Here is a 27,564-nt window from a genome sequence, read left to right as displayed (position 1 = left end):
AACGAAAATAGTGACTAAATGCTTTGATGGACAACTCATTACAATGAGAACTGAAGGCTTCCAAAACCAGACAAAGATTTTTTTCTCTATCTCCCAGATGCCAGGAAAGTAAGGGAAATATTTCAGTTTCCCACCCAAGAATGCACTCTATATCTGTACTTTAAAAAAAATAAGTGCTTTAGAAATGAATGACCTCAAGGTATAGTTTTTGAAAAGCAGAAAATGTTCCCAAGGCAGGGTGAAGAAAAAAAAATTACTGAGAAAATAAAAAAGAAACAAGAGGGAAGAAATCTTTCAACAGAGTAGAAACTGTTAGTCTCTCTCTGTGTCCCTGAAAGGTTTTGATCCAACCCTATTTGTTATCCTAGAAAAGCTCTTCTGAAGAAAGGTCTCAGTGTAAGAACTGCTTGAAAGAAGCCAACCCCTTGGAAATAGAACGGCTCGGCCATTTATTAATGTCAAATATGCTGCCTGCATGAATTAGTCAGCTTGTCTTTTGGAAGCCATACAGAAAAGTTCTCGTGCACCTGCCTCTTAGCACCCTGACACTTCTGACTTTAATGACAGCAGTAATGACCACCAGGAGATAAAATTAAAAAAAAAAAAAAAAAAAAAGCTGAATATAACTACATTCTATCTTCTAAATAGCTGATTCACCAATTTTTAAAGACTTCTCACTGAAGTATCATCAGTGACTGCAGTATATAAAAGCTCACTCAAATGTAGAAGTAAAAGCAAAACAAGAGTCATTCTCTAAACTGGCAAAATGTAACCAAATTACCACAAAACTGACCTTAGGAACAAAGAGAAATGGAGCAGAAAAAGGCCAGATTTCTTACTGACAGTACCACAGTGGCAAATATCCCAGAATGGAAAAAAGCTGCCAAATAGAAGAGAGAAAATTAAAGGACTTTCCAAAAGCAGCCAAGCCCAGTGTACACAGCATTCCCAACAGCTGGAGTGAGCTTCAGAAGTGACACACAGGTATAAGGTCCAGCCTTATTCTTTATTTACAGCACAGTTCAAAGTCATTAAATCAAGTACAAAAGAAATGGCTTCCATTTCCTGGATTGGCATCGGACATCCTTCCTACCAGCTGCAATTACATCATTTTTATCTATTTTCTGCTTTTCTTTTTTTCAGGGGGGAGGGTTGGGGAGTGACAAAAGGACCAAAGAGACTTAAACCTCAAAACCAAGAGAAAGCCCTGTTTGCAGAGAAACAAAGGAAGCGACTCTCCCTCTTGTGAAAGGCAGTCAGGAACTCTGCTCCAGTTACGAGGGCCACTGATGGTGTAGGAAAGTGTCACAAAGAGATTCTTCCTGGAGGTGGTGTGAAGATGGCGAGGACCCAGGATGTGGGAAGGCTGCTGTCACCACCATCACCCTCTTTTCTATCTCAACCTTCGCCCCACCAAATCTAAAGACAAACAAGGAAAAGTAATTACATGTAGAAAATCAAAGTGAATGGGAACATGGGTAGACTTAACATAAAAGAAGTGAAAATGATCAAAACTGTTCAGTGCTTCTTTCTCAGACTGGCATAGAAATTTCTGATCCACTGCTTCATGTGTCTAACTTCCAAGGAGCGGGCTAATATCACGGTCGTGGGATCAAAGGCATTTCTGGCTCGGAGATCTAGATGATGGGCCCCATCTGGGATGGTGATCGCAACCAAGGTGTCTGTGATATCCTTGGTTACTCCACCGCCTGACCAGGGGTCTAGTTCACCATTGCTAAGTGAGGGAAAGAAGAAAAAATAAGATTGTTAGTTTTTCATAATTATACCCAGATAAGATAGGAGAAACCTACTATATACATAACATCTAAAATTACAAGTTCATAACCTGAGGGATTTGATCTGAGGATCTAATTTGTCATATAAAAAGCTGCTTCATGCTCAAGTTTTATAATATTTCTACAAACAGGTACAAGAAACAGAATCAGAGAAGGCTGAAGGTGGTGCTCCATGAAGCATCCCAGATTACACTAGGACTTGGAATTCAGAAGGCTGAATTTCAATCCAAGATTCATCACTCAAAAGCTAGATGACACACAAGCTACCAGACTCAGTTTCTTCATCTGTAAAATAGAGGTAATAAGGCCGACCTCTTACGGTTGTTACAAGGTTAAACCATATGGTAGATGTGGATGTACTGAATAAGCACAAGTGTAAGGCACAGATGAGTCCTTCAATTTATACTGGTTTCCTTCTTTTCTAGGACCTAATACCAGAGTGATTTAAAAAAACAAAACAAACTCCCATATTTAAAAAACTCTACTTATTTCAGCTTTAAAAAAGAAAAACTGCTTTCTTTTTCTTTTTTAAGATTTTATTTATTTGAGAGAGAGCAGAAGAGAGAGTGCGCAGGAGAGAGGAGCAGAGAAAGAGGAAGAAGCAGGCTCCACACTAAGTAGGGAACCCAGTGTCGGGCTCGATCCCAGGGAGAGGCAGAGGCTTAACTGACTGAGCCACCCAGGCACTCCCTTTTTTCTTTTTAAATAATACTTTCCTCTTAATACTACTTTGGGAAATTGGATGGTAGAACTAAAAAAAAAATTCCTCTGGATCTAGAATCAGAAACTGGGCATTACTCAAAGATCTTCATTTTATATTAGCTTTTAAGTTAAATAAATGGTATTTTATTAGTCTTGGCTGGTTCACACAACATTTCAGAATGATGTAAATAGGATCAGTCATTAACTGGCTCTTTAATTTGGCCGAGTAAAAACCCAACACTCCACTGATAGCATTCTTAATAATATTGTTAACAGTTTTGTTGAGATATAATTCCCCTATCATAGAAATCACCCATGTAAAATGTACAATTCAATGGTTTTTAATATGTTCAGAGTTTACAACCATCACCACAATAAAGAATATTTCACCACCTCAAAACAAAACCCATACTCATGGCAGTCAATCTCTATTCTCCAACACCATTCTCCCTCATTCTCAGTCCCAAACAACCACTAACCAACTTTTTACCCCTATAAATTTGCCTTTACATTTCATATAAGTGGAATTATTCAATATACAGTCTTTTGTGATTGACTTATTTCACTCTGGCATAATGTTTTCAAGTTTCATCTATGTTATAGCATGTATCAGTACATTACTCCTTTTTATTGCCAAATGGTATTTCATTGTATGGATACATCACATTTCATTTATTCAATCATCAGATGCACATTTGTATTGTTTCCACTTTTTGGCTATTATCAACAACATTGCTTCCGTGAACATTTTCCATGGGTGCCGGCTTTCATTTCTCTTGGAATGGAATTTCTGGGATATATGGTGACTTAACATTTTAATGCACTGTCAAACTTTTTCCAAAGTAGCTACAGTTTTACATTCCTACTAGCAACATAATTGTTTCAGGATTTCTTTTCCTCTAGTGCCGTGGTTTTTGGTCATATCACTTCAAAGAATGAAGAGGTAGACCAGATAAACAGTGGTGGGCAGCAAAGTAAAGTTTATGGGTAGTACAAAGCTCCCAAAGAGGGAAGGCACCTGAGAGGGTTGCCCTCAGAGTTTCTAAGTCCAGGCATTTTTATGAGATTTCTGGCAGGTTGTTTTAATCTGATTAAAACAGATATGCACCTGTCACCCAATCAGGTTTTTGTTCACGCACGTGTCTACCTATCAGGTGGTTGTTCATGTGGGGAAAGGTGGGGTGCTCCTTTCAGAGTAGTTGAAGCCTTGGAGATCAAGAAGGCTGCAACCGACAACGCCCTAAGCTATGCTGGCCAGCCACAGGCCACCAGATCAAGCTCTTTGCTTTAATATCCCATAGGCCATTGAGCTGGTCCTGGGGCCTGGCTTAGGACTCCGAAGGCCATTTCCTTCCTTTCTGCCACATACACGTGATAAGTCCTCCCAGTAGGAAGACTTGAAGCTGGGGCACTCAGTAAAGCTTGAATAACAGGATGGGTCTTTTTCCTTTTAAGGACAGTTTCCTCTTTTTTTTTTTAATTGACAGATAAGCGTCTAGGTGGGGGAGGAGACAAAAGGAGAGGGAGAAGCTGGCTCCCCACTGAGTAGGGAGCCCAGTGTGAGGCTCTGATCCCAGAACCCTGAGATCATGACCTGAGCTGAAGGCAGATGCTTAACCAACTGAGCCACCCAGGTACCCCCTAAGATATTTTGGCAGTGGTGGCATTTAAACCCACATCCCCAAAGAGACAGGAGCCTTAATCTAATGCCTTAGATTGCTCAGCCATGCTACCACCTGTGCACCCTGAACCAAGGGTAGTTTCCTCTTAGAATGGGCCCCCCCTTTCCCCTGCCTGCCTTTCTTCCGAATACCCTCCACTATAAAAGGGTTTCAACTTCTTTATATTCTTGCCAATACTAATAATCTTTTTGATCATATCCTATGTGGGTGTGAAATGGAATGTCACTGTGGTTTTTATTTGAGTCTCCCAAATGACTGATGATATTGAGCATTTTTTCATGTGCTGAATGGCCAGATGTAAATCTTCTTCGAAAAAAATATTTATTCAGATGTTTGACAGTTTTTAAATTGAGTTATCATTTAAAATCATTTGATCCATTTTTGAGTTAATTTTTTATATGAGATAGGGATCCAACATCTCCCTTTGGGTTGTGAATATCCTTTTTCCCCAGCATCATTTCTTGAAAAAAACTATTCTTTCCCCAACAAATTGTCTTGGCCTTTGCTGATAATCAATTAACCATACACATAACAAGGGCTGATTTCCAGACTATCAATTCACTTTGAAAGATCTGTATGCCTTTCTTTATGACAATATAATAATGTACTGATTATGGTAGCTTTATACTAAGTTTCAAATAAGGAAGTATGAGTTTTTTTTCAAATTGTTCTTCCTTGTTAAGATTGTTTTAGCTATTCTAGGTCTCCTGTATTTTTATATGAATTTTAAAATCAGCCTGTCAATTTATGTGGAAAAGCCAGCTGAAATTTTGATAGAGATTGCACTGAATTTGTAGATCAATTTGTGGAATATTAACAGCTTACTGATATTACCTCCTCCAAAAGAACATGGGATTTTAGATTTTTAGTTTCTTCCAACAATGTTCTATAGTTTTCTGTGTATAAGTCTTATACTTCTTTTGTTAAGCTTATTTCAAAATATTTTATTCTTGATGCTATTGTAAATCAAATTGCTCCTTAGCATTATTAACTCCACACCTGCATAGAGTGGTTTTGAATTTACCAAGGCCTTCACATTTGACTATAACAACTCTGTGAGGCGAGTTTAGTTACAACTCTTTCATAGATGAGAAAACTAGTATCGAGGGGCACCTGGGTGGCTCAGTGGGTTAAGCCTCTGCCTTCGGCTCAGATCATGATCTCAGGGGTCCTGGGATTGAGCCCTGCATCGGGCTCTAGGCTCAGCAAGGAGCCTGCTTCCCCCTCTCTCTGCCTGCTTCTCTGCCTATTTGTGATCTCTGCCTGTCAAATAAATAAATAAAATCTTTAAAAAGAAAGAAAGAAAGAAAACTAGTACCAAGAGAAATTAAAAGACTTGCCCAAATCATTCAGTTAGAAATGGCAAATCTGAGATACAAACTCAGGCCTTTTAAGCCCAGTCCAATGCTCAATCTTATACTTCCCTACACTTCATAGATACAGTTTGGAAATGAACAGCACACATCCTCTTGACTTCTGTGGTGCAGAGTAAGAAGAACATGAGCTTTGGGATTAGACATACCTGGGTTCCAATTCCAGGTCTGCTTCTCAGCTTCCTAACCTCATGGATGTTTAGATTCCTCAAAATAAAATAAAGACTGAAATACTTGGATTTAAGAACCTGGGAACTATTAGATCACTTTTCCCTGGTACTGCACCTCTTGGTATATCTTTATCTACATATAATTTGATTTCACTTACAGAATATTTTTATGTGCATTCTGATATTTCTCTCATATACATTCCATTTTGCTGATACTGTTACAAAGCCTGAAATAACAAATCTTTAGGGTCACATTATCAGATATATGAAATGGTTCCCATAATCTACATAATCATTTTTTTCAAAGATTTTATTTCCTTATTTGACAGAGAGAGATCACAAGTAGGAGAGAGGCAGGCAGAGAGAGAGACAGGAGGAAGCAGGCTCCCTGCGAGCAGGGAGCCCGATGCGGGGAGCCCGATGTGGGGCTCGATCCCAGGACCCTTGGGATCATGACCTGAGTTGAAGACAGAGACTTTAACCCACTGAGCCACCCAGGCACCCCACATAATCATTTTTAAAAGTCTCATCTTTAAGTACAGTCTATACAAGATGACTATCAAATAATATTCTTAGGGAGGAACTTTCCCCTAAACTTCAAAAGCAAAATTCAACTGCCAACTTGACATTTTCACACGGAAATCTCATTAGACATCTCAAACTTACTAGGTCCAAAACAGAGCTCTTAAGAGTCCCTAACTGCCAACTACCCCTCTCACTATCTTCCCAATCTTTGCTGAAGGCAACTCTATTCTTCTAGTTGATTAGGCCAAAAAGTTTGATGTCATTTTTTAACCCTCTCTTTTTTTCATGCCCAAGGGGTCAAGAATTCCTGTCAGTTATATATTCAAAAATATATCTAGAATTTCAACACTTCTCACTACATCTACTGCCACTACTCTGACCCAAATCACCATTATTATCTCTAGCCTAAAGAGTGTTTTAACTGATCTTCCAGCTTTTATTCCTATCTCCCTGCTTAGAGCAGCCAATTTGATCTGGTTAAAACCTGAATTAGATTGTGTCACTTCTCTGCTCAAAACACTGAGTTTTCCCATTTCACTCAAACTAAAAGCCAAAATCTTTACTAGACTCTACAAGTCTCTACATGATCTGGACCCTCTGTGGTGTCTGATTTTCTCTCCTGCTACTCTCTCCCTCATTAGTTCCACTTTAGCCATACTGACCTCCTTACTGTCTCTGGAATAGACATGATAAGACATTTACTTCTCAAGTCCTTTACCCTTGCTTACTCCTTGGTTTAGAGTGTTCTTACTCTACTAAACCCATGGCTACCTTCTTCCATTAGATGATTTTTCAAAAGTTCCCCCTTGTGAGATCTTCTTTGGTAACTCATCTAAAACTGCAAAACTTGGGGAGCCTAACTGGTTCAGTTGGAAAAGCATGTGACTCTTGATCTTAGGGCCATAGGTTCGAGCCCCACATTCACTGTAGAGATTATTTAAGTAAATAAAAGAAATAAAGTAAAATAAAACTGCAAACCTTTTCCCTCCTCCCGACATTTCATGGCCTCTCCCCTGGTTTATTTTTCCTCCTTAGCACTTAGCTCCTTCTAACGTATTTATAGGTACAATTTTTACTATCTCTCCAACTAGAACTCCATGAGAGAGTTTATTACTATATCCACAGTGCCTAGAACCAGGCCTGCACATATTAGAAGCCAAATATTTATTAAACGAATGGAGGAAAAAGTAAGTGTATAGTTATCTGTGGCCTTGTACTAAATGCCCTACAAAGAGATCCATAAATATATGTATCCAAGTTCAGGAACAAGAAATCACTCCACACTTTTTTACATGGGAAACCAGAGTTAATATAAGTGATTAAAATAAATATAGGGAGACTGACTTTCACCTATGTGTAGTAGTGGCAAGAACAATTAACTAAGAAGATCTAAGTTTTATACCCTTACCAGCCCATGACCTTGGGTAAGTCATCTAACCTCTATGAACTTTAATTCCCACATGTATTACAAAGAAAAAAAAATATTTAATTTTATTTTTTAAAGATTTTTTTTTAATTTTAGAGAGAAAGAGAAAGAGAGGGAGAGAGAAGAAGGGAGAAAGCAGCAGGGAGGGGTAGAGGGAGAGAGAGAATCTTTAGTTGATTCCCACCGCAGCCTGGAGGCCATGATGGGGCTCAATTCCTTGAGCCACAAGATCATAACCTGAGTCAAAACCAAGAGTCAGACGCTTAACCGAATGAGTCACCCAAGCACACCCCACCCCCCAAATTTTTTTAAAGAGAAGAAAACTCCTTTCCCTCACAGAGATACTGTGAGGTTCATGTTATATGACAGTAAGGTATAAACTATAAAATGTGTGGTATTATTATAATTATTATTATCATAGTCTGTAAGCATGAAAAGTGTTAATACTTCTGAGAGGTAAATTAATCATGAAAAAGGATGTGAAAGCTTGTCTCATAGAACTCTGGCCAGAAAAGTAATGTGATCAACTTTTTCCAGGTAAATGACAAACTAAATGAGAAAATATGCACTTAGGTACATTTTGTGTGTGTGTGTGTGCGTGTGTGTATTTGAAATACAATTTTAAATTCTCTGTTCTAGGGGTGCCTGGCTGGCTCAGTTGGTTTAGTGTCCGACTTTTGGTTTCAGTTCAGGTCATGATCTCATGGGTGGTGGGATTGTGACCACCATGGGATCCCATGCTCAGAAGTAAGTGTGCTAGAAGATTCTCTTCCTCTGCCCGTCCCCCAACTCACATGCTCACTCCGTCTCTCTCTTCCTTTCTCTCTTTCTCTCTCTCAAAGAAATAAATCTTTAAAAAAAGAAGTCCCTGGGGCACCTGGGTGGCTCAGTGGGTTAGGCCACTGCCTTGGGCTCAGGTCATGATGTCAGGGTCCTGGGATGGAGCCCCACATCGGGCTCTCTGCTCAGCAGGGAGCCTGCTTCCCCCTGCCTTTTTGCCTATTTGTGATCGCTCTCTGTCAAATAAATAAATAAAATCTTTGGGAAAAAAAAAAAAAGAAGTCCCTGTTCTATTCTCACCACACTTTCTCTTTAGAAACAAAATTAATTCGATTGCAACTTAATAACATCATTCTTAAGGAAAAAATAAATCACTCCAAAAATGTAGATTTTTGATTTTGTTAAAAACAAAAAGGATAACTCCCATGCAAACTAGCAGCCTTAGTTTTCAAATACCAGATAAATTCTTAAACTACACAGGAGTTAGATTCTCTTAAGTGAACAAATAGCCTTTATCATTATTCCAATTTGACAGAACCAACCCAGATAGGAAACTCTCCATTATTTGTAAAACAAAAAAGCCATCCCAACAGCCACATAATAAGCAAACTGCATTTGATTTAAAAGGTCATCTGAATCAGCCCAGTGGCTTAGCAACAGTGTTTGGAGTTGCTGAGAAACCTAAGATGCACATGGACTTGAATTTCTTGGTCCTAGACACATGAAAGCTAAACCAGCCACTGGGACTTTTACCAAAAAAAAAAAAAAAAAGAAAGAAAGAATACTGGCTTTTATGAGAGCATCTAGATGCCTGGATAAAATTCCCAACAACAAGCTTCTAATCACTGGCAACAATTAATTTGCCTGAGAAATGATATTAAACTAACCAACTCCTCAGGGACTCCCTTTTGGATTTATATTTAAGTAACTGAGCATGACCATTGATAAGATAATTCTTTACTAGTTGGGGTTGGGGGAAAAATAAATCCTTCTAACAAAACAACTGTGGAATAAAAAAAAAATTACTGAAATGAAACAAATAATGGCTACTACTTATTAAGTCGCCATTCATTCCACAAATGTTTTACTATGTACAATGCATTCAACAGTGAGCAGACGAAATCTCTGCCCTCATGGTGCTTACTTCCATGACAATCTATTTACTCATTAAAGTATCTCTGTTTCGTAGTCATTATTTCTAACTTAAACAAATTGGCAATTTGCCTAAATCTATACAGCTTAACACTTAGGTCTCCCTGACTTAAAGCCCAAGCTTTTAATTTAACTGACAAACCTCTGATCAGATAAATTCATACTCAACTTTTCATTCAGAAAAGCAGTCACAACTAGATTTGCGTGAGACAACCAAAGGAGAGAGTCAGGGACATAAAGACACTTTCCACCTGGTTCCTTGAACATTTACTTAGTCATCAACCAGAACCTTTTTCTAGCTGATACCATGAAGTAAACAGAACAGAGACACCTAAGACTGTTTCTTTACTTTGAGAATGTGTTTTTTTCAGAAAAGCAGGAAAATTTTGAATTTTTTTAAAACTTTAAAATTTTTACATTGGATTTCTCACACCTAGCAGCATAAAGATTTCCTTTTAAAAGTAGACTTTCCACTGCAAAACAAAACAAAACAAAAACCTCAGTATCTTCACAAAGTCCTGCTTTTAAATTTTCACATGTCTTGGAAGCCTTTCTAAGCTTTGTATTTTGTTCCTTGTTTTTATCCACACACACATTTCTTGGGCATCCAGTATGTGCCAGTCACTAGAGTATCAAAGGCACAGATATGATTAAGACAAAGTCTCTGCCACTGAGAAGTTTACAATCTCATGGGGCAGAAAGAAATAGGTAATTTCCACATAGAGTGTTAAGCGATATTCACAGGCCTAGGGGAGCTAAAGGGTTGGGAGAAATCTTACGTCCCTGGAGGACTCAGGGAAGGTGTCTTGGAAGATGCCTGAGTCTTAAGAAAGGGAGAAAAAGATGAAGTGAAAGAACACACAAAGACAAATAGTTCCCTGTGGCTAGGACATTAAGTATAAGGCAGAGAGTGTATTTCCATTTATTCATTCAACAAATATTTTTGGAGCACATGTATTTGTCAAATCTGGGCCAAATATTTCCTTGGGTTAACTCTTAAGCATCACACAACACAGAGCAGTGAGTGGTATTATTATTAGCATTTTACAGAAAAGTAGACTGAGGATCCAAGAGCTTAGTAATTTTATTTAAAACAGCTCATCTGACCTTTGCACAGTTCTGTTAGAAAGTCCCACCTTATTATGCAGTTAAAAGTTTCTAACACTAAGCTATAATTCCTATCTCTTGGCTTCAGTTCTATTCTCCAAAATTTTTTCACAAAATCTGCCTTCTTCCCCAATGATGATGATGATTTTGATAGCCTAAGCAAAATAAAAGCTCAAACTGATACCCAAAATACTCATCTATTCTGGTTGAATCCAATAAAAAAGGACAATATATTTAACCAAAAGTCACATATTAAAACCTTCATATAAGGATTTAAAGACTCTACAATTCAACTTGAACTTTGGCTTTATAGGGTTAAAGCAATGAAGGATGAGCTTAAAGTATCAGCATGCTACTGAAATCCATTTAAATACTATATGGAGATAAATTACCAAAGAAAAAACAAGAAACTAACAAAGTATTTCCTCTTCTGAAGAACAAAAATGAACCTGGACATCAAAAGCATTGTGTTTAAGCCTTTTACAGTCCTTTAGGTCCCTTCATGTTTTTCTGATTTCACACACCCTCGTTTGGCACAGCTTCCTTAAATAATCTATACTTAGATTTATTTGCTCAACCATCACTTTATAAGATTGAGTGGAAAAGTATAGTTTTGAAAAATCCTACTGAGAATAAGAAACACAATTTAAGGGGCGCCTGGGTGGCTCAGTGGGTTAAAGTCTCTGCCTTTGGCTCAGGTCATGATCCCAAGGGTCCTGGGATTGAGCCCCGCATCGGGCTCTCTGCTCCTCGGGGAGCCTGCTTCCTCCTCTCTCTCTGCCTGCCTCTCTCCCTACTTGTGATCTCTGTCTGTCAAATAAATAAATAAATAATCTTAAAAAAAGAAGAAAAAAGAAAAAAAAGAAACACAATTAAAAAAAAATAAACCGAAGAATCTTTACATTTTCCATTTAAGTGTTTCAACTTTTATTTGGTGCAGGTAACCTGTTGGGTTAGCCAACAGCATGAATCTAGTAAGAAAGGCTCTTTTGCAAAGAGGGCAGTGCCACCAGCCTAAATCCAGAGAATGATCCTTCAACTACTGGCCATATCCAGAAGGCCAAATTTGACTGTCATTTTTTTTTTAAATATTTTATTTATTTATTTGACAAACAGAGATCACAAGTAGGCAGAGAGGTAGGCGGAGAGGGAGGAGGAAGCAGGCTCCCTGCTGAGCAGAGAGCCCGATGCGGGGCTCGATCCCAGGACCCTGGGATCATGACCTGAGCCGAAAGCAGAGGCTTTAACCCACTGAGCCACCCAGGCGCCCCTTGACTGTCATTTTAAAGAGCTTGTAAAAGAATGACATTTACAGTTTAAACAATGGCTCCACATTAAGAAGTATATACACTATCTCACTACTATTTTTATGCAGATTTGGGGACTATTTTTAGTAACTGACTGTTATCTTAAGAGCTGACAGCCTACTATTCAAACCAAAAAATATGGAAATTTTAAAGTCACAATCAGATACATGCAGGAGTCCACTCAGATTATGTCTGACTTGAGCCAATACCAAATACATCCATTCCTTCTAAAGAAGCAACTTAACGCAGAACAAACACAGGTTTTGTAGTCACAGGCCAGCGTTGAAATCTGGCTTTAACACTTAGTTACTATGACAAAGCTGCTTTATCACTTAGTAACTACGACAAAGCTAGACAAGGTTTGGCAAGTGACTGAACACAGTGACCTTCACTTTCCTCCTCAGTAAAAACGGGACTGTAACAACTACTTCACAGAACTGTTGTGAGGATTCAATTAGGCAACTTATTTAAAGTGCCTCACTTAGTGCCTGAATCGGAACAGTGTAGGCACCTCAAAAGTGTTTGAATAAATACTAAAAACACCTTTATTAACAATTAGTAATAGTATCAACAGCGACACAAATTTGAGAGCAGCAGATGATGCTTCATTTTGTGCTACCCTTTTTTCAATAAAATATTTAAATGTCATTGTTATTATTCTTTTTAAGCCTTTAACCATGTTGGTAACAGAGTATAAAATCATATCTCTTACACAGCATCCGCTTTTTTTTTTTTTTTTTAAGATTTTACTTATTTATTTGACAGACAGAGATCACAAGCAGGCAGAGGCAGGCAGAGAGAGCAAGGGAAGCAGGCTCCCTGCTGAGCAGAGGACCCCCCCCCCCAAAGTGGGGCTTGATCCCAGGACCCTGGGATCATGACCTGAGCTGAAAGTAGAGGCTTAACCCACTGAGCCACCCAGGTGCCCCAGCATCCACTATCTTTCAAAGAAAGACATGATGGATACCACTACTGCATTCTATATTGTTTACTGTCAGCATTTTTCTTGTTCTATCTTCTCAGCTATTCTACAAATGTCTCCATCAACCAAAGTTTTTCTTTGCATGAGTAAAAACTCACCTAAAAATGATGTTCGTGTGTGAACTAATGTTTTTGCCTCCATACATAGTAATGATCCAGGCAGGCCTCGGTCTTACACTCCACTGTTTAAAACAGTCATCAGAAAATTCCCTCAAGTTCCATGCGTGAGGTTCAAACATGTCATCAATACCATTAGTACAAAAAGGCATGATCATTTCTGTGCAGGCCTATAAAAGGAAACCAAAAGAGAATCCAGTAAGAAAATGAGGCACAGAGTTAAATAAATTACCCAAAGTCATACAGTGAATAGTAGCAAAGCTAGAACTTGAACTCAGGCAGTCTGGCTTCAGAGTACCCACTCTTTACTCTGTTAAACCATCTTTTGTTATTCCTGGAAAGGCCCTGCTAAGAAGTTAACAAAAGTTAGGGCTATATATTCTTCCTTCGTAAACTGCTTTCTTTCACATCTTTTATCATAATTAATCATCAAAACAACTCTGGAGGGTATGTGTTATTATTAGTCTCATACAGATTAAGGAATGGAGGTTGAGAGAGAGTCAAGTCAGACTGCCCTTCTTTTCTGTATCCATAAAATGCTTCTTTATAGGATTTATAAAGATCTATTGTAACATAAGTATCTTTTTTCACTGAGCTATATTTGAAAGAGAGATCATGTCCTATTTATCTCTGAAATAAATGCATAAGTACCCAGAATATATTTGGTGATGATTAAATACAGGAAGGAAGGAACGAATGAATGAACGAACAAATTTATCCATGGTCTCACAGTGTAAGATAATGGAGCCCAGATTTGGATCCAGGTCAGTGACAAAATCTTGTGAACTGTTACAGTACAACGATATCAGTGAAAAGTAAGTTCTACTTGAGGAAATGATAACGCTTACCTGATAGCTCCAACCCTGGGTTCCCAGATTGCTAGTTGTTGTCTCTGATATATTCAGGCAACTCGCCTGGCCTGAATAATTATAATAGACATTCAGAGCTTGGAAAATATTCTGTAGAAGCTGTGCATCAGATACACTGGGATTTTTCAAATACTGGCACACTACCTATCATTTTAAAGAAATGTAAAGGAAAAAGAGTTTATATTTACAAAATCATAATTTTTAATGAAAAAAAATTTTCATTTGTCTATAAAACAATCTTAAACATCTAATAGCACTGCTTGATAGTTTTCATCTCGAGTATAATCCCGTTCATAAATGAATAAACCATTAATTTCCAAGTATAAAATTTAAATTATTCTCTTAGCTACAGAAATAAACCAAAGTCATTTGCATGGTGCAAAGTCCTCCACATCTACCACTGTAGGCTCATCCTTTCTTCCAATCTAGCAAAACCATTCCCATCACACCAGGCTCTTTCTCTCCTCTTTGCCTTTACTCACTGTGAAATACCCTTTCCCACTCTCCCACTCCATTAATGTCTGGCAAACACCAATTCATTTTCTATGATATTTAGCTCAAGTATCACCTCCTCTATAAGGCCATCATTAGCTATGGCTTCAAGTCGGGAAGACCTAAATCACCCACTTTGTGCTTCTACTTATGCCCTGTACTTCCTATGTTTCTACTTATGCCCTATAGCAGAGCCCCTATAACACTGCACTGTACTCATGTAATTCCAGAACATCTCACTCAGCACTTAGCAAAGTATCTGACAACTAAATGCTAGCTGAATGAGTAAGCACATTTTTATGAAACTACAAAATTTATAAAATTTCTTATGGAAAAACTATACCAAGCTCCAACATCTGTGGTATGATAAGAAGCATATTAGGCAGTAAACCAGCTTCCAAATATTCCTATCACTAGACTATAATCAGCATCTGAAATTCTAGTATTTTTTTTTAAGATTTTATATATTTATTTGACAGAGAGAGATCACAAGCAGGCAGAGAGAGAGGAGGAAGCAGGCTCCCTGCTGAGCAGAGTGCCACCCAGGCACCCCATAAAATTCTAGTATTAAAAATCACAGACAAGGGGTGCCTGGGTGGCTCAGTGAGTTAAGCCTCTGCCTTTGGCCAAGGTCATGATCCCAGGGTCCTGGCATCAAGCCCTGTATCGGGCTCTCTGCTCAGCAGGGAACCTGCTTCCCCCTCTCTCTGCCTGCCTCTCTGCCTAGTTGTGATCACTGTCAAATAAATAAATAAAATCTTTTAAAAAAAATCATAGACAATACTTGAGGTGAGGAGTGAAAGCATGAGTGACTAGACAGTGGCATGGGGAATTTTCAGGGGTAGGGAAATAGTCCATATCTTCATAGAGGTCTGGGTTATATAACAAATAGTTCATTGGCAATTTGTGTAATTTACAATACATAAATTTTACCTAAAAAAAATCATAAACAAATCCTGAAGTCCCATTAATGATGATAAAGGTGAAATGTTCCAAAGAAGTATACTGATACCTGCAACTTACTTTGAAATGCATTTTAAAAATAAAATGGAATAAAGGATAGAAGGATGGTTAGGCAAATATGTATGTGCAAAATCGAATACAGCAAAATACTTTTCTAGAATTTAGGTGTCATTTTTATGGGTGTTCACTGTCCAATTATTTTAATGTTTTTACATTTGTAATTCTTCACAATAAAATGTGGGGGAAAATCACAGGCAATGGAATCACAGCAAAAAAACAACCATAACTACTAATTACAGAGTTATGGGTTTACAACCATTATATCATACAGTCCTCAAACAATCTTATCACATATATTATCATCCACTATTTTATATAGAGAAACTGAATCTTAAACCACTTATTCGAGGTTACTCAGCTAGTAAATGTTAAGATCTAGATATAACCCCAGATCTCTCTAGTTATAAAATACAGGTCTTATCCATCAAGCTACACAGCTTAGAAAGCATCTTTTGTAAAACCACAAATGGCCACAATGGCAAGGAAAACACACTCCGTAAGCTTTCATCTTCTATTAACACCTTGACATGAAGTCAGTGATTTGATCCTTTCTCATTTCATATGGAAAAAATGTATATAGCAGGCAAGTTCTGATTCAAAGAGAGAGAGAGGGGCGCCTGGGTGGCTCAGTGGGTTAAAGCCTCTGCCTTCGGCTCAGGTCATGATCCCAGGGTCCTGGAATTGAGCCCCGCATCGGGCTCTCTGCTCAGTAGGGAGCCTGCTTCCTCCTCTCTCTCTGCTTGCTTCTCTGCCTACTTGTGATCTCTGTCTATCAAATAAATAAAAATCCTTAAAAAAAATAAAATGAAAAATAAAAAGAAAATAAAAGAGAGAGAGAGACATCCAGAGAAGAAAGAGCCAAGAAAGAAGAGTCTAGTTACTCTACTTCGGGGATAGGCTCTGGGCAGCAGAAGCCACAAGGCCTGGGCTGGCCTTATGCACCCACTCAGGAAAGAAGGACACTGAGAAAGGAAGTAAACAGCAAAAAGCAAACCTAGCCTCTAATCAGTTTTGCTTAGGACTAGTTTCCAGTAACACCTTTCTGATAAAAAAGGGAAACGTGAAAAAGTGGAAGAAATTAATTAGGGAAAATTCAATGTCTATGGAATTCTATGGAATGGACCTGTGGAATGCATAGAAGAACACTAAGGTCAAGCATATAGCTCAATAGATGAGGCAGGGTGACAATGTAAGCTGGGCAGGAGGAAAAGTGAGTGCTGATGAGCAGCAACAAAGAAGTAGCCTAAAACTCGAAAAGAACAGTAGCAAGTTAAGTGTGACTCACATACTGGCATCAGATCCCCTCTCAGAGCTAGAACACTGGCCCTCTGTCAGGCAAAGAAAAGGAGTACCCATGAATAGCCATCTCTGCCAATAGCAGTTACTGTCACTCCTTAAAAGACACAAGCATGGCTGGGGACTGGCACCAGCTGACAATACTTGGGTTTCGGCAGTCCAGTTACACAAAGAGAACATCCTGGTCAGAAACTTGGCATCTAATAGAAATTCCATCCCAGATTAAGGCCACTCCTGGGTCCACTGTCCTCTCTGAGGTCAGGGCTCCTTTGGAGTACTGGGTCCAGTTCTGAGCAGCACACTTTAAAGACAATGACCAAAGGAGCAATCAGGATGGGGAGTTGAGGAAAAGTTGAAGCAATCCTACAATTGCTCATTTGTATCATTCCCAATCTTTTACACTACAAAGGCTACAATAAATAAACCTGAGGCTAAATCATTACATATATCCTTAATTGTTTTCTTGAGATAACTGATTCAAAGGAAATAAACATTTTTTTAAAAGATTTTATTTATTTATCTGAGAGAGAGCAGGAGCAGTGGGGAGGGGCAGAGGGAGAGGGAGAAGCAGGTGTCCTGCTGAGCAGGGAGCCCTACGTGGTGGGGCTCAAACCTAGGACCCTAGGATCATGACCTAAGCTGAAGGCAGATGCTTAACCAACTAAGCCACCCAGGTGCCCCAGGAAATAAATACTTTTTAAGGCCTTTGTTACATCCTGTCAAGTTGCGTTACAGAAAGAAAGTACCAATTTATAATTCTACTGGTATACCAGAAAACAGAAGACCTAAAAAAAAAAAAAAAACACTTAAATTTTTTTTGTAAAATACTTACAAATTTCTAAGTATCATCCTCTAGCATAAAGAACACAATCTCTACATATCTCTATGTACTTCCTTAACAATTATGGTAGTAAAGAATGAAATTTTCCAAAAAAAATACTGAAGTTATACTAGCAAAATCTCAGCACTATTTCCATGCTTAGTTAAAAGAAGATAATCATGGGGTGCCTGGGTGGCTCACTCAGTCAGTTAAGTGTCTGACTCTTGATTTCAGCTCATGTCATGATCTTGGGGGTGTAGAATTGAGCCCTATGTTGGGCTCCACACTCAGCACAGAGTCTGCTTGTTCTTCTCCCTCTGCTCCTCTCCCCCACCCTGCTCATACAGGCACTTTGTCTTTCTCTGTCTCTCTCTTCCTCGATTTCTTAAATAAATAAATAAAATTCAAAAATAAAACACGAATTAAAAAAAAGAATAAAAGGAGAAAACAGGGGCACCTCGGTGGCTCAGTGGGTTAAGCCTCTGCCTTCAGTTCAGGTCATGATCTCAGAGTCCTGGGATCCAGTCCTTGCATCCAGTTCTCTGCTCAACAGGGACCCTGATTCCCCCCTCTCTCTGCCTGCCTCTTTATTTGTGATCTCTCTCTCTGTCAAATACATACATAAAATCTTAAAAAAAAAAATAAAGGAGATAATCACGTACTTTTATTAAAAATCCACAGAATGCACAAAACACTTATGTAAATGTTAAGTTGGAACCACATGAAACTGCCATGTTTATAAGTCAAAGGTGGTCAAGCTATCAGCTTCTTTAATACCCACTTCACCTTAAGCCTGATAATTTGCAGTTATTAGCCAACTGACTTTATTTAAGGGCTATGATCTACTCAGACAACAAGGTAAGAGTCCCTGCCAACCACTTTCATTCAGAATACTCACCACTCATATAGCCTCTGTACTATATTTCCTACTAATTTCATGGACACTATCAAATTAGCTTTTTCCAAACAATTTCTATGTAAGGTATAGCATTTCCACTTGTGCCATAAATTCACTGATACGAGAACATCTGGGACAGAGGCTGCTAGTACAACTACCGAATATTACACAATATTCCTCCCTTCTGGAGAGGTCTGGCTAAAGACATACAGTTTTAGTAGTCTGAACCCAGACTCTGGCGACAAAGTCCTGGGATAACACTGTCCCCCTATTATTATGTAACAACAATAATAATTACTATTATATAACTAGTATCACTTTAGTGCTTACTATACATGGGGTTCTATCAAATTCTCATAATGACCCTAATAAGCATTACAAATATGATATCCCCACTTTGCTAATGAGGAAACTAAAGCACAGAGAGGCTAAGAAACTTGCCCAAAGTCATACAACCAGGAAGTGGCAGAGCTGGAATTCAAACAGAAGACACACTCTGGAGCTTCCATTTGTAATAACCAACACTACATATACTCAACCTCAAGGTTTTAGTGTAAGAGAAAAATAAGAACACAAACAGTGCCTAAATATACCTGTAGTCTCACACTTAAATATTTTAAGCAATTTTTTTAATTCTTAGATTATCTTTATATTTTTCTAAGTTTATCTGGCAAAAATTTTAATAAAAGGGATTCAATATAAAAATAAAATATATAATATATATTTTATATTATATAAATTTTATATTTATATAAAAAGCATACAACTTTTTGGGGGCACCTGGGTGGCTCAGTCAGTTAGGTGGCTGCCTTCGGCTCAGGTCATGATCCCAGGACCCTGGGATCGACTCCATGTCGGGCTCCCTGCTCAGTGGGGAACCTGCATCTCCCTCTCCCTCTGCCTGCTGCTCCCCCTACTTGTGCTCTCTCTGTAATAAATAAATAAAATCTTAAAAAAAAAAATCACACAACTTTTTTATTATGCAACAAAGAAAACTGTAAAATAGTAATTAATATGAGGCTCAACAATCAACATACGAAATACTTAATTTACCTTCTATTTCCTAGAGCAAAAGTGAACGTACAGGGAAAAAAAATTTTAAAAAAGAGCATTACACATCCATTTTAATTATGTCTTTAAAGAGTGTAGAAACAGAACATTTCTATCTTAGTACCAAACTAATTTGCTCTGCACCCAAATATTTAATTTGCGCTTTGACCCCACATACACTAGAGAAAGTAAAGATAATGATCTGTTTCAAAGCTTTACGTGTCCCTTTACCTATAAGGATAAGCACTTGAATAAAAGAAAGATAAAAGGGGGCAAAGAATTTTTTTTAAAAGAAGGAAAGAAGATAGGTTAAAAAAAAAAAAAGACCAACCTCCTCTGAGAAAGTATGGTCCATCCACATTAGAGAAAGGATTAAGCAGATACATTCAGCTTTTCTAACAGATATTCTTTCTCTAAGGTTTCAATACCCCTCTCACACTCACAGATAATCACATTAGTTTTGTCTTTAAAAGCTCTCCTTTCATAGAATGCACCTAAACCGCTTAAACCACCCAGAGAGGTCGAATACATTATCAAACACCAAGACAAACGGAAGAAATTTTCCATTTTATGTCTTATTATTTCATTATATCTATCTGCATGCTCAGAAGGCTAAGCCAAGAGATGTGGTGAGTTATCAGCTAAAAACTTATTCAAAATAAACAACCTCTATAGTATCCTTAAACACTGCTCTTTAAGCTGAGAAGAGGTCTAGTAGTTTTTATGCTGACGGAGCAGTCAAATGACAGAGAGGTTTTCTATTTCCCTTTTCTCTTGTGTTCCCTCAGCCAAGTCCATGATTATTTCTGCATGAATGTTGCAGCTTCTGTTAACAGTAAACAAAAGCAAATGGAGTCTGAGTGTACACAGCCCACAAACAAATTAAAAAGAACGATACTTGAGTTGACAAGGAAAAGACATTCAATCACTGCCTATGGATCATTCAGAACCATACAAGGTCCAGGCAGAATTGGAAATCACCTACTTTTTTTTCATAACCCAACTGTTACACATCATCTCACTATCCTAAGCCTGAGTTACAGACTTAGAAAAGGACGGCTGTTTGTCAGCCCTTTAAAAAGGAGGAAGTGTATCAGAGGGAGGAGGAGTCCTGGTTAAATGGAACTATCCAAGTGAAAGAGTGGTCCCCAACTGGGTAGTGTTCCTGGGATTAGTGGGTTGGGAGAACAGAGAGGAGGTCAAGAAAGGAGAAATAGAATGAACAGTGAAAGAAAGTGATATAAAGCTAAAAGTCTGGGAGGGAGACATGTAGTAGAAATACTCTAAAATCATATAGGATAAAACTGGAAATAGGGCAATGGAAATTTCTCAAGCAGGGGGCAAAGAGAGATTTCTTTTGGTTGGTGTGCAGGCAAGAAACAGAATCATAAATATATTATAAGCAATCAAGAATTCCTTAATATGCCAAAAAGATAAAACTGTAAGAAATAACTGAAAAGAATGACAAGAAGTAGTCCTGAAGAAAAACAAAAGGTGATTGTAGGGCAAAGACCCAAGTTACCTTGTCTTAAAAATAAACTTTTATAATGTATATACACTCAAGATAAAAGAACTGTGCTAGATCAAAAACAGAATGCAAAATATCTCAGATACACTCCACTAACTTTGAGTGAATATTTAAGAGAAAGAAAGGATAGACATTTATTTACATTTAAAGATGCAACAGCAAAGTATCTCAAAAGGAACATTAAAGAAATGGGTAGAGAAGCAAAGTTAGTGTTCCTTGTTCCAAATCATAAACAAATGAACACTGAAAAGCCATATTCCTCTGGCTTTTTTCTAAATCAGGGGTTGGCATACTAAAGCCCACAGGCCAAATCCAGGCTACTGCCTGTTTTATAAATAAAGTATTTTTGTGACACTGGCTACTTTCTTGCTACAGCTGTAGAACTGAATAACTGCAGCAGAAACCGAATGGTCCACAAAACATAAAATATTTACTATCTAGTTCTTTACAAATAAAGTTTGTAAAGTTTGTCGACTTTTGTTGTAAATAACAAGGGAATTCCCCATATGTTTTTATCACCTGACAACTCATTTGTTCTTCAAGTGGGCATAGAAACGCAAAAGTAATTATCATTTTGTAAAGAGAATACAGTTAAATCTGATAGTTGTCACAATGCAGCTAGTGATCCACCCAAAACTTCAGCCAAATCCTCTCCTCATGCAGTGCAGTATGGTAGATCAGAGGTTCTGAACAATGGTAGACCCAAGCTCAAATCCCACTTTTACCATCTTCACTGAGCTTAAATTTCCTCTTTATAAAGAAAACTTTATAAAACTCCATAAATTTCCTCTCCATTGTACCTCTTTTTCATATATAAGGGGATTAAATGGGATAGCATATATGAAAGTGTTCTGCAAACAGTAAAATAATATAGATAAGGCCTTATTAGCACAAAGACATATATGGAGGCTAACTGACTCGAATTTATTTTTTTCTCATTATTTTGATCCAGTTTTTCTTACCATGAGAGAGACAGCTCTTTTAAATATTTCTGTATTATCTAAATTCAATTTAATTCAATACACATTTATCTCTGGCCTGTATGTGCAAGACATCCAGTTGTCATTCTACGTTTTAGATGAAGAAAAATATCTCTAATAGCAAATGACCTTGTTCCATTTGGGTTATAAAGTTTTAAGCAAAATGTTCATTTAATATTAACTTCAAAGGGACTGTTAAATTAAAAGTGCTTTTGAAAACTGGTTCTCATATTATCAAGTCTGTTTACATTTCTGGCACTCATTCCAGCTGCAGAATCAGTTATATTCTCTAAACTTAACCATCAAGTTGGCCAAACTTGGATTTTAAAACTAACAATGTTCTTTACAAAGAGATGCTTAAAAGGAGATACACAGGGCGCCTGGGTGGCTCAGAGGGTTGAGCCTCTGCCTTCGGCTCAGGTCATGATCTCAGGGTCCTGGGATTGAGTCCCGCATCGGGCTCTCTGCTTGGTGGGGAGCCTGCTTCCTCCTGTCTCTCTCTGCCTGCCTCTCTGCCTACTTATGATCTCGCTCTGTCAAATAAATAAATAAAATCTTCAAAAAAAAAAAGGAGATACATAATAAAGCATTTTGCCATATAAAGAACCTAAACGTTTATGATGTAATGTGTCTTTACACTTTCCAGAGTGTTTTCACATCTAATATTTTATTTGATCCTGAGCACGGAGAACTAAGTATAATTATTTCATTTTGCAGAGGAAGATGTGGAGGTTCAGAAGAAGATAGCCTCACCCAAGATCACACAGTTGGAAAATGGTAGTTTCTAGATCAAGGATCCAGAGTCAGTACTCTTTCCACTCCACCTGCTGCATGGAGATCACTCCTTTGTGATAAATGTGTAGCACTTAGAACACATTAGCAGTTGACTGAATCATAGCATATGAGAGCATTTGCCATTTATTAACCACTAACCATATACGACACAGGTCTACCTGTCTCACATACATCACAAAGATGTAATAAGTAAATTGTCCATACAAAGTGTTCAGCACAAGACACGACACACAGTTAATCACTCCATTAGCAGCAATTACTGGCATTAGTTTTAATTCATACAACTCTATAATCTATTCATTTTGTCTTCTTTATTCAAATGAGAGGAAACTGATGTTCAGAAAAGTTAGATAAGGGGCGCCTGGGTGGTACAGTTGGTTAAGTCACCAACTCTTTGTTTGGGCTCAGGGTCATGTGATGAGCCCCGCCCCAGGCTCTCCATTCAGTATAGAGTCTGCTCAAGACTCTCTTTCCTGGGGCATCTGGCTGGCTCAGTCATTAAGTGCTTGCCTTCGTCTCAGGTCATGATCCCGGGGTCCTGGGATCGAGCCTCACATGGGGGTCCCTGATCGGCAGGAAGCCTGCTTCTCCCTCTCCCACTCCCCCTGCTTGTGTTCTCCCTCTTGATGTGTCTCTCTCTGTCAAATAAATAAATAAAATCTTAAAAAAAAAAGAAGACGACTTGTCTTTAACAAAAACAACAAAATGACCCTTTTCTTCTCTCTCTACCTGTTGCTAAATAATAAGATAAATAAAAATAAATAAATAAATCTTTAAAAAAGGGAAAAAAGAAAAGTCAGGTAAGATGTCCAAGTGAGGGGCGCCTGGGTGGCTCAGTGGGTTAAAGCCTTTGACTTCGGCTCAGGTCATGATCCCAGGGTCCTGGGATCGAGCCCCACATCAGGCTCTCTCCTCCATGGGGAGCCTGCTTCCTCCTCTCTCTCTTTCTGCCTGCCTCTCTGCCTACTTGTGATCTCTGTCTGTCAAATAAATAAATAAAATCTTAAAAAAAAAAGATGTCCAAGTGATTAACCAAGAAGTGATAGAAGTCAGGATTTCTGCCCAGGTTAGTCAAACCAAGAGTCCCTTTGTCACCAGAGATTCCTTTACTGCTAAAAGAAAGCACCAGTTTAAAAAACAAAACAAAATCCTGAGACTAATAATACACTATATGTTAATTAACTTGAATATAAATTTTTAAAAAAGAAAGAAAGATGCTTTCTATAAACAAAAAGAAAGAGAGACAGAAGTTCATATTAAAAGTGATGAAAGGACATTTTTCTGTTACCTTTATAGGCCAAGCAGGCAAAGGCTGTAAAAAGTCACACTCATAAGGGTAGTCCACCATTGCCAGATTTATCCAGGTTTCAGAGAGCCAGGCTTTCAAATGCTGGACATCCTGAGCATTTGTTAATGCGGTACATAAGTCAAGGGCTTCAGAAAGCCAACGCAAGCCAGCACCTGAGAAGAGAATCACATTGTTGGGAACCTAAAAAGCACTATTTGACAGAACGCTTTACTCAATACTCCAGAAAATTCAATATTCTATACCATTTCTCCAAGAATGCTTTTTCAACATTCAATAAAATATTTTTAGGCATCTGGATAATCCCATGATAAACAGGTTGTCTATCCTCATGGAGTTTGCCAGAAATTATATGAATTATTCCCTGTTTTAAAGATACGATTGAGGTAAACAAGTAAATAAACAAATGGAACACTAGAGAGCAATCAGTGTAAACCCCAACAAGTAAAACAAATGGAAGTATCTGACATAGTGTCAAGCAAAAGACAGCAGACACAAAACATACATATTGTGTTCCTGATTATACTGGATGATAAGTAAACTATTACACCATACCAATTATGTTTTCCCTTGTGAAAATTCATCAAGTGATGTATTTTGATTTGTGTATGTTCTTGTATGTTTTACCTAAGTAAAAATGTTATTGAAAAACTGAGAAGTGTTGAAATTAACAAGTGAAAGGTAAAAAACTCTGTGATTCCATTCTATTAATTAAAGCTTACCTGTTCTTGAGAATCGATTAATAGCATCCCAGGAGCTACGGATGGTTTCTGAACAATTTGGACCACCTCTCTTAAAATCTTTAGTTACAATCTCCATAAATACACCACAAGGTACCAGATTACCAAAATGCCAAATGGGGGCGGAGGCTGCAAGAGCTCTAAATGGTGAGAAAAATAAGAAAGGAGAAAAGAAAAAAAAAATGCAACTTAATGAATTAAAGTTCTGAAATTGAAACTGATACTGAACAAAAATGGTGAGAAAAATTACAGTTGTTAATGAGATATAAAGTAGAAGTATCAGTACAACAGAACTTGTTTTACCCAAAACAAATCTCTAAGTATGCTTGACAATCATTAAGAAGTGCTCATGTCCAACATAAATGCATTTACCCAACCACTATATGAGGATATTTCATCCTGAACCAGGCTGCAAGCATGCCACCGTAAGAGCCCCCTATGGCAATGACAGGTTGATTTTTAGCTCCTGGGATTGTTTTTTTCAAGTGTTTGATTAACACAGCAAAATCAGCCAGAGCTTGTTCCGATGTCAGAAAATTCAAGTGTCTGGAATCCTAAAAAAAAATAACAAAGAACAAATATAAATGTACACATAATAGCAGCTTAGGCATAGCATAGATCCAAGAAAAAAGCCAGTCAGATAAGCTTTTCTCCAAACAGAATTTCTAAGCAATTGAGTTAAAATGCCCAGTCAACATAAGAGCAATGCTGATTTAAACAAATCATTAAAACAATGATTTTAAGTTTGTGTGACAAACATAATATATTTTGCATTCAAATGTAATTTCTATTAAATGCTATTTACCAAAGATCTTGATGAAGTTGTAGAAATAACAGAAACAAATTCTAAGTAACTTTTAACTGCAAATGTGACAGAATACAATTTTCAGCTTAACAGATAATTGCTGTATAATTTTTATTTTAAAACTTGAAACATTTAAAATGGCTACCATATAGGCAAAAGTAGACCGAATCCTGTAATACTGAAGTATCATCAATAAAAATAAATCTCACCCTCCCTAGTAAGAAAGAAAATTATGTCTGATATACCAACAACTGGAAATTACCCTGTTGTAAACAACAGAAAATTAGAGTTAAAAACAAAAACCAATAGAACAACTATTTTCAGGCATTAGAAAAACAGCAACACAAGACATTGATCCCTGAGAGAAGGATAATCAAAAAGTTCCATGATCAGCTAATTCTCTGCCTAGAGACAACTGACTGCCTCACTTTAACATAGGGAAGTAAAGCTCAGAGCTCTGCTAAGCTGAGGAGGCTAATAATGTATCTCCCTTTAAAAGAGAAGTCCTCTCTTTGAACTTGTACTGGACTTAGTCACTTGGTTCTAACCAATAAAATGTGTCAGAAGCGATATGTGACTTCCAATGTTAACTCATAATAAGCACTGCAGTTTCCACCTTGCTCCATTGGATTACTGACTTTGAGGGAAGCCAGCTGCCTTGCCATGAGGCCACTGAACTAAGCCTTTGGAGAAACGCAGGAAGAGACAAATTGTAGCCTCTGGCTAACACCCAGCAACATTTTATCACTCATGTGGATTCTCCCTATAGTGGAGAGGGTTCTCTGGCACCAGTCAAGCCTTCAGATAATTGTTAGCACCAGCTGACATCTCAACCTCATGAGACCCCTTAAAAAAGAACCTCCTAGCTGAGCCACTTTTAATTTCTTACCCACAGGAGCATGAGACAATAAATGTCTACTGCTGTTTTAAATCACTAAGGTTTTTGTTTTTGTTTTTTTAAGATTATTTATTTATTTATTTGACAGAGATCACAAGTAGGCAGAGAGGCAGGCGGGGAGGGGTGGGGAAAGCAGGCTCCCTGATAAGCAGAGAGCCTGATGTGGGGCTCGATCCCAGGACCCTGAGATCATGACCTGAGCTGAAGGCAGAGGCTCAACCCACTGAGCTACCCAGGTGCCCCTAAATCACTAAGGTTTAAGGTAAATTGTTACATAGCAATAGGTAACTAGTACAGCTATAAACATTTTAGGCTGTCTTACTTGATCTTCATGCTTTGGTCTCACCACTCTGACTCCTTCTATCATTTAGCCAAGTCTGAAACCACATAGTTCCCATCTTTCCTCTTTCCTATGTATGTCACCTACTCCTTTAGCCTTCCCCCTTATCCAAGATGTATACCTTCTGACCTCTTACCTCCTTGCTTATTGTCTGTCACTAGTCTTTTACTTCCAGTTTTCATGGCATTATGTATAGTTGAGTGCGATTTTTTTCTAATCCTCGCATAATATTTGTAATATTATCCCCCAAGCTACTGACAAATTCTGTGAGCACATGAAGAGAAGGAAGCATATCAAAGAAGAGCCCTCCGCTCCTTTTTGCTAACAAAGCAAGAAAGAAGGGATCTAGAAGAGGATACTACATTTCTGGCTGCAACAAGGTGACTACTTTTCAATGGTTTCAGGATCTATCAACTCTCCGAATCAAATAATTATGCAGAATAAGCAGCTAAAGAATAGAGTTTCTCATGCAACCCAACAAATATCAGCAAATTGTTCTGCTTTTCATTTCATTTTTCACTTTTTATTTATTTATAATGAGGTAATAAAACCTCTGAGAACAAAAATTAAAACTCCTTTCAAGGGACGCCTGGGTGGCTCAGTTGG

General features: G+C 38.0%; 1 protein-coding gene across 3 annotated transcripts in view; it reads right to left on the bottom strand.

The window, feature by feature from the left end:
* Positions 1-987: 987 nt before the first annotated feature.
* LOC122912538 (prolylcarboxypeptidase) overlaps positions 988-27,564 on the bottom strand; it is a 72,126-nt gene continuing 45,549 nt past the window's right edge. For all 3 annotated transcript variants that reach the window (XM_044258438.1, XM_044258437.1, XM_044258439.1), the window contains exons 5-10: positions 25,288-25,469; positions 24,898-25,055; positions 24,158-24,330; positions 13,967-14,131; positions 13,101-13,288; positions 988-1,735 (exon numbers count right to left, since the gene is read on the bottom strand). In XM_044258438.1, the coding sequence (XP_044114373.1) occupies positions 1,519-1,735; positions 13,101-13,288; positions 13,967-14,131; positions 24,158-24,330; positions 24,898-25,055; positions 25,288-25,469 (1,083 nt within the window). In that variant the 3' untranslated portion in view covers positions 988-1,518. The remainder of the gene's footprint in view (positions 1,736-13,100; positions 13,289-13,966; positions 14,132-24,157; positions 24,331-24,897; positions 25,056-25,287; positions 25,470-27,564) is intronic.

This window comes from Neovison vison, chromosome 7, assembly GCF_020171115.1.
Source record: "Neovison vison isolate M4711 chromosome 7, ASM_NN_V1, whole genome shotgun sequence".
Classification (NCBI taxonomy): Eukaryota; Metazoa; Chordata; class Mammalia; order Carnivora; family Mustelidae; genus Neogale; species Neogale vison.
Note: the sequence above shows the minus strand (reverse complement) of the source record. Positions and strands in the feature narration are given on the sequence as shown.